Below are 13,712 nucleotides of genomic sequence, written 5' to 3'. Positions count from 1 at the left end.
AAGCCTCTGCCTGCAGCGCTGGCATCTCATATAGGTCCTGGTTTGAGCCCCGGCTGCTTGACTTTCAATCCAGCTCCCTGCTAATGCACCTGAGAAAGCGGCGGAAGATGGTCTCCCACATGAGTGCAGACGCACTTGGGCCTCTTCCACTGCTTTCCCAGGCCATTAACAGGGAGATGGATCGAAAGAGGAGCAGCCAGGACTCAAACTAGTGCCCATATGGGATGCTGGTGTGACAGGTGGCAGCTTTACCCACTGCACCCCATTGTTGCTCCCCACAAAGAAAATCATAAGTGAAAGAGGAGGCGTTACAATAGGTACTACAGAAACATAAAGGATTATAAGAGACTATTATGAACAATTATATGCCAGCCAATAATCTAGAACAAATAGACAAATTTGTAGAACAAAACAGCCTTCTAAGACTGAAGTATGAAGATATATATAATCTGAATGGACCAATAATGAGAAAAGAGACTATATCTGTGATCAACAACTTCCCAGCAACAACAAAAATCAGGACCAGATGGCTTCACTGGTAAAGTCTACCAAACATTTACAAAATTAATGCTAATTTCATTAAAACTCTTCCAAAAAATCCAAGAGGAGGAAATATTTCTGAACTCATTTGAAGAGGCCAGCATTACCCAGATATCAAGGTCAGACAAGGACACTATAAGAAAAGAAACTTACAGGCCAATTATCCCTGGTAAACATAGCTGTTTACCAACTCAACAAAATACTAGCAAGCTGAATTCAACAGCACATAAGAAGAATTATTCATCATGATCAAGTAGAAATTATCCCTGGGAGGGAAGAATTGTTCAACACATACAAATCCATAAATGTGATATACAACATTAACAAATGAAGGATAAAGTCATATGAAATATCAATAGATGCAGAAAAATATGTAACAAAATTCAATATCCTTTCATGATATAAACTCTGAATAAATTAGGTATAGAGAGAATGTACCTCACCATAACAAGGACCATATGGGAGAAGCCCACAGCTAATGTACTCAGTGGCAAACAACTGAAAGCTATTCCACCAAGATCAGAAGCCAGAAAAAGATGTCCACTCTCACCACTTCTATTCAACATTTTACTGAAAGTCCTAGTGACAGCAAGAAAAAGAAATGAAATCAGTACGTCAGACATTTGCACTCCATTGTCAATGCAGCTATCATCCGCAATATTGCCATTGCAATATTGCGGTTATCCACAACAGCAAAGATAAGAAAACTACCCAAGTGTGTGTTGGTGGATAATGGATAAAGAAACATATATTTCCCACTATATATTACTCACCTACAAAAACAAAATCCTGACATTTGTAACAAAACTGATAAGCCTGGAGGAATTTATGCTATGTGAAATAATACCATATGATACTTAAATACTTAATATTGTATGATATCTTTCACATATGATATATGTGGAATCTTAAAAAATTGAACTTGGGGCTAGTGTTGTAGCATATTGGGTTAAGCTACTGCCTGTGGTACTGGCATCCCATATGGGTACTTGTTCCAGTCCTGGCTGCCCCACTTCTGAACCAGCTCCCTGGTAATACACTTAGGAAAGCAGCGGAAGATGACCCAAGTACTTGGGCCCTTGCCACCATGTGGAAGACCCCAGTGAAGCTCCTGGCTCCTGGCTTTGACCTTGCCTTGCCCTGTCCATTGCAGCCATTTGGGGAGTGAATCAGTGGACAAATTCTCTCTCTCTTTCACTCTCTCTCTTTCTCTCTCCCAGTCTGTGTGTGTGTATAACTCTTTCAAATAAAATAAATAAATCTTTTTTTTTTAAAAATTGAACTTATAGAAATAGTAAAATGGTGCTTGGTAGGGTGATGGGCTGGGAGAAATGGGCGATGCTGATCAAAGGGTTCAACTTTCAATCATAAAAGATGAACAAGTTCTGGGGGTCCAATGTTTAGCATTGGTGGTGATGGATATATTCATTGATATGTCAAGTAATCACTTCATACACTTTTGTTTCTAATTTGAGAGACAGAAAGGGACTAAGGGGAAGGAGAGAGAGAGAGAGAGAGAGAGAGAGAGAGACCATCTACTGATTCACTCCTCAAGTGTTTGCAATAGCCAGGGTCCGGCCAGGTCAAAATCAGGAGCCTAGAACTCCATCCAGTTCATCCACATGGGTGACAGGGACCTGCCGGGGTGCGCATGAACAGGAAGCTGGATCAGCAGTGGAGCTGGGACTTACCCAGGCACTGATACGGGTTTCAGGCACCTAATGCAGTATCTGAACTATTGCTCCACAACACCCATCACCACGTTGTACACTGAATATATACAATCTTCATTTTTCAATTAAACATTTTTAAGTTAAAAAAGGGGCTTTTTGGATCAAAATAAAATCCACAAACCACTCAGAGTCAGATGGCCAATTCCCAGCTGTTTCAACGTTTGAGAAACTCAGGGTTGTTATTTTTGTGTTTTTCAGTTTTGCTGTTTCTTGAGGCAAAGTAACTGAAGGGCTCAAAATAAAGGTCCCTGAACTGATTTGAAGTTCTAGAAGCCCCCCAGGAGACCGGTTTGTCAGTAACCTTGACCACCGTGGTTACCAGAAAGTATACGAAGAACACAGAGGCTGTCACACAGACTTGTCAGTGGTTCTAAATATAGCTTCCCAAATCATGCAGTAATCAGTACTCCAAATCATCTCTGAGGTCACAGAATTCAGGAAAGTGGGAGGAAGTTGTTGAAGAGTCACAAAGCAGAGACCTAGGATTTGCAAGCAGAATAGCATTGAAATCCTCTTTGGCCAATTACTAGTGAAGTGGGCATGTTGTTGACTCTTATGTAAAAAGAAAAAATTTAAAAAGAGAGAGAGAGAAAGAGATCAGGATCATGAAGTATGTAATACAATAACTGGTACATTAAACTGCAGTTGAAGTATAGTTCTTTCCCTTTTAAGTATTTTAGCTTTTAGATGTGCCTAGTTTTTCAAACCAACTAAGCAGCAACACTGCTGTCAGGAAATGGCTTCCACTCCTTGTGACTTACAAATAGTTGGCCATTCAGTTATTTATTCATTCAGCACCATTTAATGAGCAACCTGTATGTCCCAGGCATTCTTCTGGGTACAGAGGACACAGGGATGAAATATTATATGGTTCCTACCCTCCAAGCGCTGACCTGGAATTTGGTCTCTATTGTCTTCTTTATTCCAGTAGCCTTAAACTCTGCACTTTGTTCTGTGTTAAAGAATAACTCTGTTGGCCGGCGCCGCGGCTCACTAGGCTAATCCTCCGCCTAGCGGTGCCGGCACACCGGGTTCTAGTCCCGGTCGGGGCGCCAGATTCTGTCCCGGTTGCCCCTCTTCCAGGCCAGCTCTCTGCTGTGGCCAGGGAGTGCAGTGGAGGATGGCCCAAGTCCTTGGGCCCTGCACCCCATGGGAGACCAGGAGAAGCACCTGGCTCCTGGCTCCTGCCATCGAATCAGCGCGGTGCGCCGGCCGCAGCGCGCCGGCCGCGGCGGCCATTGGAGGGTGAACCAACGGCAAAGGAAGAGCTTTCTCTCTGTCTCTCTCTCTCACTGTCCACTCTGCCTGTCAAAAAATAAAAAAATAAAAAGTAAAAAATAAAAAGAATAACTCTGTCACACATTGAGAGGGTGAATGAGAAAGAGTGACCCAAGAACTCTTGAGAATGGTCTTTGGGTGTCTGAAGGGCTCCCACACCCTGGGAGAGAACCTCTGTACACCACATTGTTAAAAAAGACAGATTTCAGGTTGAAATAAAAGGGAACTTAAAAGGGAACTTCCCTGAAATGGAAAACAGTTGCCTTGTGTGTAGAAAGTACTCTTATCATTGTCAGCAAGAGTTCAAGCACAGGTTGAATGGTGAACCCTTTGAACTGCCTCACTGGTGGAAGGTTGGCCAGTCTGATTCTTTTATTGGGTTCCCATGTGTGTACAGACCCGGACTCTGCTCTGAGCTTCTGTCTCTGAAGGTGGCCTGTGAGTGGAGCCAGTGGCCACCTCATGTGAGCAGGGGGTGCAAAAAGACCCCCTGTCTGAAATGATCTCAGCAATCTGCCCCAATGTGAGAATTTCTCAAGTGTTTTATTCTTTGGCTTTAAGATATCAGGGTGCTGGGAGTGGGCATTGTGGTGCAGTGGGTTAAGCCACTACTTGGAATGCTTGTATCTCATACCAGAGTGCCTGGTTCAAGTTCTGGCTATTCCTAGCTTCAGATCCAGCTTCCTACTAATGCACCTGGGAAGCAGTAGATAATGGCCTAAGTACTCGAGTTCCTGCCATCCACATGCAAGACTCAAATGGAGTTCCAGCCTCCTGGATTTGATCTCAACTAGCCCTGGCTGTTGGAGAATGAAGCAACAGTTGGAAGATGCCTCTCTCTGTCTCTGTTTCTCTCTGTATCACTCTGCCTTTCAGATAAGTACATAAATGTTTATAAAATATATGACAATCCTTGTTAAAATGAAATCAGTTCAAGGACATGCTTAAAAACCAGTGAGCGGACAGGCACTGTGGTGCAGCAGGATAAGCTGCCGCTTGGGACGCTGGCATCCCATATCACAGTGCCAATCTGGGCCCTTGTCTTCAGCCTGTCCCAGCCCTGGATCTTATGGGCATTTGAGGAGTGAAAAAGCACATGAAAGTTCTTTCTTCCAAGTATGTGTGTGTGTGTGTATACATATACATATACATATACATATACATATACATATACGTGTGTAAATATACATACATATGTGTGTATATACACATTTATGTGGGTGTGTAAATATATAAAATGAATGAGAACATTTCTAAGAACACACAAATGGCCCAAAGAGGTTCCCACTGGCCAAGTACAGGATAAAGCAACAAGAAAAATTACAATGATATGGAGTATGATACATTTAAAAAAGGTCTGTAAGTCTACAGAAACACTAAGGAAACAGAAGAGGGGAATGCACAGAGAAACAGCCCACTACACTACAGCACCAACCCCTCAAATTTAACATTAAAAAAAATATTAAACTTGAGGAGTCTAAGACACTAACCAAAATAGCTTTTCCTACTTTCACATGCAGCACAATACTCTGCTAACAGGTTCTCCAGCGGACACCCACAGGGTGTTGTGTAGTCCAATGCAGTTCTGACATTTTCTACCTGGAGACAGCGCCAGAGCACACCAGGCTGAGCGCTCAGTCCCTTGGGCTGCCTCCCACTTTGGATGCCAAATGCAAACCCCAGATTGTGACTTATGCTTCTGACCAACCAGCTATAAATAGGAGTTCCCAGACCCATTCCTCAGGTTCAATTAGTCTACATCCATTTTTTACAAGGCTGTACCATGGCTGTGGCTCTTCCTGGAGGGAAGAGTTGCACAGGGCAAGGTATGCGGAAGGGGCACAGAGCTTCCAAAGCCTCTCTGGGCACAGCACCTTCCAGGGACCTCCAGGTGTTCAGAAATGCGGAAACTCTTTGAACCCTGCCCTTTGGGTTTTTATGGAGGCTTAATGACAGAGGCACGGTTGATTAAATCACTGATGATCATTGACTGACTCAACCTTCAGCCTTTCTCCCCTCCCTGCCGGTCAGGGGGTGGGGATAAAAGCGCCAACCCTCTAATCAGGGCTTGGTCTTTCTGTCAACAACCACCCTCCTGAAGCCATCGGGGCCTCAGCACCACCAATCATGTCATCAGGATACAAAGCCCACAGCCTGCCTTTCTGGCCTTCAAACACATCCACGCTCAGTCTCATGACACAGGCTTCGCATGTGTTCCTCCCTCTGTCTGAAATCCTGTTCCCCCATGCCGCCACCTCCTCGTTGTCCTCCAGGTCTCACGTCAGAAGTCACTTCCTCAGCGAGGTCTTCCCTGACCATCCTACCTAATGCCATGTGCCACCCTGGCACCTGGCCCCTTTTACCCTGGGTTATTATCTTTAAGGCTTGTGATTGGCTTAAATGATCTCCTTGGCTTACTGATCCCTTGTATATTTCCAGGAGTGAATACGAGCTCCAGGCAACCTGTGTCACTGCCTGAGGTGTAGTGGACAGGCAGTAAATACTTGGGAACTCAGTGAATGAGTCTGTCAGTCGACTTCAGTACACGTACAGGTCCTACATGCTGTGCGCTCCATCCTGCAGGTCAGGGAGTGTCACTGTACATCCCCCATCCCACCATCAATGCCACCGTCAAAGAAGACATCCTACTCTCGGTTGACTACTCCTGCCACGGCGTGCCCACCATCGAATGGAAGTACACGTCCAGCTGGGGAGCGCAGAAGATCGTGGAGTGGAAACCAGGGACGCAGGCCAACATCTCGCAGAGCCACAAGGACCGAGTCTGCACCTTCGACAACGGCTCCATCCAGCTCTTCAGCGTGGGCGTGAGGGATTCCGGCTACTACATCATCACCGTGACGGAGCACCTGGGGAGCAGCCAGTTTGGCACCATCATGCTACATGTGTCTGGTAGGATGGCCCCAGGGGCCTGGGGACCCTTCTCAACTGCCAGAGTGTGCGAGGCCAACTTCATGATATTAAAAGAGATGTTATCTTCCCTCTCCCCTCCTGCGCCCCATAGAGATCCTCTATGAAGACCTGCACTTTGTCGCTGTCTTCCTTGCTTTTCTCGCTGCTGTGGCCGCAGTGTTAATCAGCCTCATGTGGGTTTGTAATAAGTGTGCGTATAAATTCCAGAGGAAGAGAAGACACAAACTCAAAGGTAACTCCCTGGGCCTCGCCATCATCCATTCCTGGTTTTGAGGTCACAGGTGGTGCATGTTATCTTGTTCTCACCAAGAAACCACTAAGTGGCAGCTTGCTAGCTTACTCAATTGTCTTTTGTCTTGCAGAAAGCACAACCGAAGAGATTGAGCTGCAAGATGTTGAGTGTTAGCCAAGGCTGGCCCCAATGACATTCCTACCTCAAGAGGAAAACACTATTTTCCAGCAAAAGGAGCAAACACAGCCAGTCCACCCTTTAGCCTCCCGTGGACCTATTCTGATGGGATAGCTGGAAGTTCACAAAATGGACTGCATGGGTTGGACAGTTGTAGGACTTGCACTGAATTCAAGGTGAAGAGGAACCAGGAGCTTCGCTTGCCTTCAGGGCCAGGCTGACCCATAACCAACAGCACAGTGCGGGCCCCAGCTGCTTGTTTGTGACACCTGTGGGAGGAGTCCCCGTTCCAGAGCATCATGAGACACATGTGCAGCCCTCCCTGGAACATGCCGTCTGTGCCCCCGCACTGTCTGCTCTGTCCACCGCTGTACCCGCTAGTCCCTCGCCTGGTGCCCCACAAGCACTGCTGTGGGAGCTATGTGAGAAAACCTGAGGCTGTAGTGAGTTACTCACAGCGAGGCCCTATGGCTTAGAGCTTTAGGGAGAGAAACTCATTGGATACGAGGGATAGGGAGACAAGTCTTTTCCCTTTCTCTCTCATTCCAACAGTAACTGGCTGTTCCCTCCTATGGCCCAAACTTAGGCCACTGTGAAGGAAACAGATAGCCACCACAGGCAGCACCTGGCCTCCTGACACGCAGCGATGCCACCTGTGTGAAAGCTGAGCCTGCCCACCTCACCCCCCCCCCCCAAGTCACAGTCAGTCTGTCTCTCCCATCAGGCCTTTGCTTTCTCCTCCCTGGGTTGAGGAACACTTGGCCTTCACTACCTCATAGCCAGGGTATCAAGAGAAGCTCACAGTATGCACAGAACTCATGAAGCAATTTAAGAAAAGCATGAAAATTCTTCAGGGATCTGGAAAGTGCTATGCTGAGTATTAGAAACTAAAACGTGCTGGGGCTTTGAGGCTACAGGGGACCAAACTGCACCTAGCCTTGGCTTTATTCTCTCAGGTTGTTGGTCACAATGTTTACCTCTAAGTTTCTCCATCCCGACTTGCATTTGGCAAGCTCTAAATGCAAGCATGAATTTATTTCCCGTTCTCTTTTGCCCTCTCAAATAGTCACAGCTAAGGACCAAGGGTACCAGGTGGATTATGATAGAATCCATGGTCCTTAGCCTTGTGCCCAGCCCTCAGCTGCAAATTCACCCATGTGTAGGAGTGAAGGGAAATTCCCCGGTGACCACCACCCTATGAAGGTCCACTGGAACAAACTGACAAAGACTCACTAGGAGAAAAAAGGCTACACATTTGTTAACAAGTGAGAGAAGAAACATCATTCAAGAGGAAATCAGAGCTGTGACTGCTCAGCAGCATAAAATCATTAAGCCGGGATACTCCTTTTTCTATAGAGAATGAGGAATATGTGGTGTGTGTGTGTGTGTTGTGTGTGTGTGTATGGAGGGTCCCTGAGACAAAGCTTAGCTTGTAACGAGATTCTCTTCAGAATCTGAGCCCAAGGAAAAAAAATTATCTTGTAATAGAACTCCATCCAGGTGCAGTTACATTCCTCAGTCTCCTCCTGAGAGACAGATACGATTTCAGGGTAAGGACAGAAGGCAATTGCTTTCCCTTTTACAGTCTGGTTAAATGCAGAGAGAAATGGTGGACAGAAAGAATACAAGGTTAGAGGGACCTGAGTCTAAGCCTACTGAAGGCTTTTTTACCATTTCAATCAAGTCACTCAGTAAGCAAAAAAAAAAAAAAAAAAAAAAAAAAAAAAAAAAAATCCAGCGTATTTTGGGGTATCATTTTCTGAGCCCCAACACACTGCAGATGTAAAGAAATGCTAGAACATTCTCTTCTCCCTCCCTTCAGGTCTCCAATGCCTCTCTTTTACTTCCTGTGAGACAAGTAGGGTGTACGTAGTAGGGCGTTCATGTAGTAGCATGCCTCCAGAGCTACCGAAAGGGATCATATGGAATTGAGACAGGCACTAAAGAAGGTGATCTAGAGAAAGGCGTCTGGCACAGAAGGTTCTCCCCCACCCCCAGCCACCTCTTGCACACACGTGTAAACACACACACATGCCCTTCCGCAGGCAGCAGCAGCCACAGGAACCAGACCCTGTGCTGGAGTTTCCAGTGCCATGGAGAGAGTGAGGAGTACCCAAGGAGAAAAGGGATCAGGGACCAGCTGATCTCAGTACTACATTCACATAGAAGCCCACGAGAGGAAAGCCATCTGGAGCTGGGTGGCAGCGGGGGCATCTGTGGCCCCGTCTGCACTACTTGCTTTTCACAACTCTGCCCCTCAGCTTGTCAGAAATCAGGGCAAGTCATCTTCATGCATAAAGGAGAAATGGCAAAGAATACCGAATGGGAGGCCCCCATGGGCAAACCCAGACATGAATTAAGTTGCCCCCTAGAAATATCATGAAAAGTTATTCCCCTGGCTTTCTGCTTGTGGGGGGAAAGGGTCTAGATGCACTTTCAAAGCTCCCCTCTTCCTGAATTTTTCATTCCAGAATGTGAGGTTTTTGTCTATTTTTCAAAGAAGAAAATATCAATTCACAGGAATTGGCCAATGTAAATGTTAAGCTATAAATTATGGTTCAAACTGTGAAAAAAATGTTTTAAAGAATGAAATAAAATCTGAAAATAAAGCTCTGGTCCTTCATGTGTGAGCCCACTCTGCCCAAGAACTCAGAGGGTGAGATGGAACCACAGCCACAGCGCCTATTGGAAGTGACAACGCAGCAAACATTCTCTACAGAAAAACATCTTGTTAGCACCACCAGTCTCCTCAACCAATCTGAAATCTGTACTTCCAGAATGAGTTGTAATTCAATTAAAGCCTCAAACAAGGATGTGACAATTGCACCATAGGTCAGCAATACCTAGGACGCCCTACAGAACATAAATGCTTTTCAACAGAATGTCCTCTCAGAGATCATGATCTAAGAACCCAAAAAGGTCCATTTTGTAGTCCCTCATTTCAGGATGTTCCAGGTATGCAAGGAGAGCTCAGAGGACCTACGGACTCTGAAGTCCACGTGAGATGGTAAATACCTGAGAGCTCTTCAGGCTTCCACTGGAAGCAATGCAGGTGAGCAGCAAAGGTATTAAGAGGTAAGTTATCACGGCATCTTGCTCAGTGCAGGAATGGAGGCAACCCCTGAGGATACAGTTCAGAAGGGTTGGGTTGGGTAAGTGTAGCAAGGTGCACAGAAGAGGTGACAAAACAGAATGCTGGAGACATACCGATGACCAGGTATGCCATTCCTAGGGAAGCATCAGATTCATCGGTAGTTAACTAAACCCAGAGCGGACCCCTGTGGTTATTACTGGTGTGTCTATGCACAACTCAACTCCTACCACAGAAAGGTGCCAGGTGGCCAGTGTAGATGCCTCTCTGCACATCCTGCACGTGTCATTTTACCTGCCCGTTGTCAGCTTTTCTCATCCTTGAGAACATAGTTGTCAAGGTCAGTATGGCCACTTTTTCCACTGCTTTTTTTTTTAAATTATTTATTTGAAAGGCAGAATTACATTGTGGGTAGGGAATCTTCCATCTGCTGGCTCACTCCCCAAATGGCTGCAATGGCCAGGGCTGGGCCAGGCCAAAGCCAGGAACCAACAGCTTCTTCTGGATCTCTCACAAGGGTACAGGGGCCCAAGCATTTGGGCCATCTTCTGCCAGGCACATTTGCAGGGAGCTGGATTGGAAGTGGGGCAGCCATGACATGAACTGGTGTGGGGAGCAGCTCGGACTAGACTAAGTTACTGGAATTAAGACTTATTCTATGCATCTGCTCTCCTCTGTGGGGAGCAGCTCGGACTAGACTAAGTTACTGGAATTAAGACTTATTCTATGCATCTGCTCTCCCACAATATGGCGCTGGGAGAGAAGTAAACAGCTTCCGCACAGCTGCCTCCAGTTCAACCAATAAACTGTAGGACCTGCTCCTGATTGGAGAGCAGCGTACTCGGCGTGTGGGCAGCCGAGTTGGGATTGGCGGAGGAGGACTATAAAGGAGGAGAGAGACGGCATGCACCAGGAACATCTATGGGGAACATCTAAGGGAACCCGTGCAGCCCCCGAGAAAACCGGCCGGCGGTGTGCCGCTCCCCTGCGGAAGTGGGGAATGTGGCCAGGGGGAACTGCCCTTCCACGGAGGTGGAAGGGATAGTAGCCAACCCGGGAAGAACCAGCAGCAAACCCGGGGAAGGCCGAGCAGACGAAAGAACAGCGCAGGGTCCTGTGTTGCTCCTCCACGAAGAGGGGGAGCGACAACTGGCGCCCATATGGGGATGCTGGCACTGCAGACCATGGCTTAACCCACTAGGTCACAGTGCCGGCCCCTTATGCTACCTTTGAAATATTAAATAGTTATTAAAAAGGATGAAATCTCATTTGCAACATGGATGGAATTGGGTCATTACATTAAGTGAAATAAGTCAATCACAGACAAACAGCACACAATCTCACATACAAAAAAAAAAAAAATGATCTCACAGAAGTGAAAAGGTGCAGTGGGGATACAAACCAGTGTCCATATGGGATGCTGGCATGGCAGGCGGAGGCTTAGCCTACTATGCCACAGCACTGACTCCTGATCCCCCAGAAGTTAAAAATGTAACTGTGGGGGCCAGCACTGTGGTATAGCGGTAAAGCCGTCGCCTGCAGTGCCAGCATCCCTTATGGGCGCTGGTTTGAGTCCTAGTTGCTCCACTTCCAATCCAGCTCTCTGCTCCAGCCTGGAAAAGCAGTGGAGGATGGCCCAAGCCCTCGGACCCCACCCTCTGTGTAGAAGACTTGGAAGAAGCTCCTAGATTCGGATCGAGGCACCTCGGCCCATTGCAGCCGTTCTGGGGAGTGAACCAGATGAAAGACCCCTCTCTCTCTCTGCCTCTCTGTAACTCTGCCTTTCAAATAAATATGTGTGAGTGTGTGTGTTTGTGTATATATAGTTACTAGAGACTGGGGAGGAAAGTGAAGAGGAATGGACTGGCGAAAATTTGATTAAGAACTACGTTAAAGTTTGGGGTTCTACTGCACAGTAGGATAAAGATAGTTAATTTACTGTATATTTCTCTACTTAAACAACTAGTAGAAGAAATGTTAAGTGCTTGAAAGGGTAAATATATTTATACTAATTGACATTACACAATATATACAAGTGATGAGACATCACAGTACTCCATAAATTTCCATAATAGTCATGTCTGATACTTTTTTTTAATATTTATTTATTTATTTGAAAGAGTTACACAGAGAGAGGAGAGGCGCAGAGAGAGAGAGAGAGAGAGAGAGAGAGAGAGAGTTCTTCCATCTAATGGTTCACTCCCCAATTGGCCACAATGGCCAGAGCTGTGCTAATCTAAAGCCAGGAACCAGGAGCTTCTTCTAAGTCTCCCATGTGGGTGCAGGGGCCCAAGGACCTGGGCCATTCTCCACTGTTTCCCAGGCCATAGCAGAAAGCTGGATTGGAAGTAGAGCAGCCGGGTCTCGAACTGGCGCCCATATGGGATGCCGGCCCCTGATACATTTTTTAAATAAAAAAAATTTAGTGGAAGACTGGCATGCAGCCTAGTGGCTAACATGCAGGGTGTGACCCATACTTCCTCTGTCTCTTATGGAGTGACTGGGTTGGATACCTGCCTCTGGTTCCTGACTCCAGCTTCCTGTTGACAGACCCTGGGAGGCAGTGGTGATGGTTCAAGTACTTGAGTTTCTGCTTTCCTTGTGGGAGACCTAGATTGAGTTCCCAGCTTCCTGTTTTTATGGACATTGGGGGAGTGAACCAGCAGATGGGAATGCTTTGTCTATCAACTAGATAAATTAAAAAAAAATACATAAAGTAAGTGGGTTTTTGGTTTGATTACATACATGATAAATCCTTCTTTAAAATTAATATTAAAGTCTATAAAGTTCTTCCTCCTTCTTCAATCTTACTTCCCAGAGGGAACAATAGTTAAATTTGATATATATCCTTCTAGGTTTGCTTATACATATAGAAACATTTCTGTCCATCTACATACTTTCCTTTTAGTCAGTTGGGATTCCATAATACATATCATCCTACAACTTCTTTCCTTAAGGTATCTTTGGCATTATTTTAGGTCTCTTACCTATTCCTAAACTTTATTCTTATTCTTGCTTGCACAATGCAATCCACAGCATGGATACCTTTTAACTGTTCACTGAAAAACTTTCAAATGACATACAAAAATAAAAAATAAATAAAAAAATTGTGGGCAGAATCCCTGTTATTTCAGATTAGTTCCTTCAACTAAGATGGCTTCTTCTTAATAACTAATGCATTCAACTCTGCTGATTCTTACTCTTTCAGGGAATTCATAATCAATTTATAATGTTGATGGGTTTTATGTAAAGTTTATCAGAGATTGAGTTGTAGGGGTGGGAGAGGTTATTACTAATGTAAAAATGTCAAATTTTAGATTTAGATTTTATCTTATAAAGTACACACACAGTTAATTTAAATCTCTTATCTAACAGTAGTGATAGTTCAGGTAGTTCTGTCCCTAAAATTTTTTTTGCCTAAGTAACCTCATGTTTTTTTACTAAATAAACTGAATTTACTAAGTAATTCAGTTTTATATCTACTCATAATAACACACAAGTACCAATAATTTTTATCAGGGTCCGGCATTGTGACCTAGTAGTAACCTTAGGTTAAGCTGACATCTGCAGCACCAGCATCCCATACAGGTGCCAGTTCAAGTCCCCACAGCTCCTCTTCCTTTCCAGCTCACTGCTGAAAATGCAGCAGAGGATGGATCGGGTTCTTGGGCACTTGCACACACTCTTATGGAAAACCTAGAAGAAGCTCCTGATTCCTGGCTTCAGCTTG

General features: G+C 45.4%; 1 protein-coding gene across 1 annotated transcript in view; it reads left to right on the top strand.

Annotated features, from left to right (window-relative positions):
* VSTM5 (V-set and transmembrane domain containing 5) overlaps nucleotides 1-8,359 on the top strand; it is a 32,063-nt gene extending 23,704 nt beyond the window's left edge. Inside the window, exons 2-4 of the mRNA XM_002708633.5 lie at nucleotides 6,135-6,461; nucleotides 6,574-6,714; nucleotides 6,845-8,359. Of these exons, the coding sequence (XP_002708679.2) occupies nucleotides 6,135-6,461; nucleotides 6,574-6,714; nucleotides 6,845-6,888 (512 nt within the window). The 3' untranslated portion in view covers nucleotides 6,889-8,359. The remainder of the gene's footprint in view (nucleotides 1-6,134; nucleotides 6,462-6,573; nucleotides 6,715-6,844) is intronic.
* Nucleotides 8,360-13,712: the final 5,353 nt, after the last annotated feature.

Source organism: Oryctolagus cuniculus, chromosome 1 (genome assembly GCF_964237555.1).
Source record: "Oryctolagus cuniculus chromosome 1, mOryCun1.1, whole genome shotgun sequence".
NCBI lineage: Eukaryota > Metazoa > Chordata > Mammalia > Lagomorpha > Leporidae > Oryctolagus > Oryctolagus cuniculus.
Note: the sequence above shows the minus strand (reverse complement) of the source record. Positions and strands in the feature narration are given on the sequence as shown.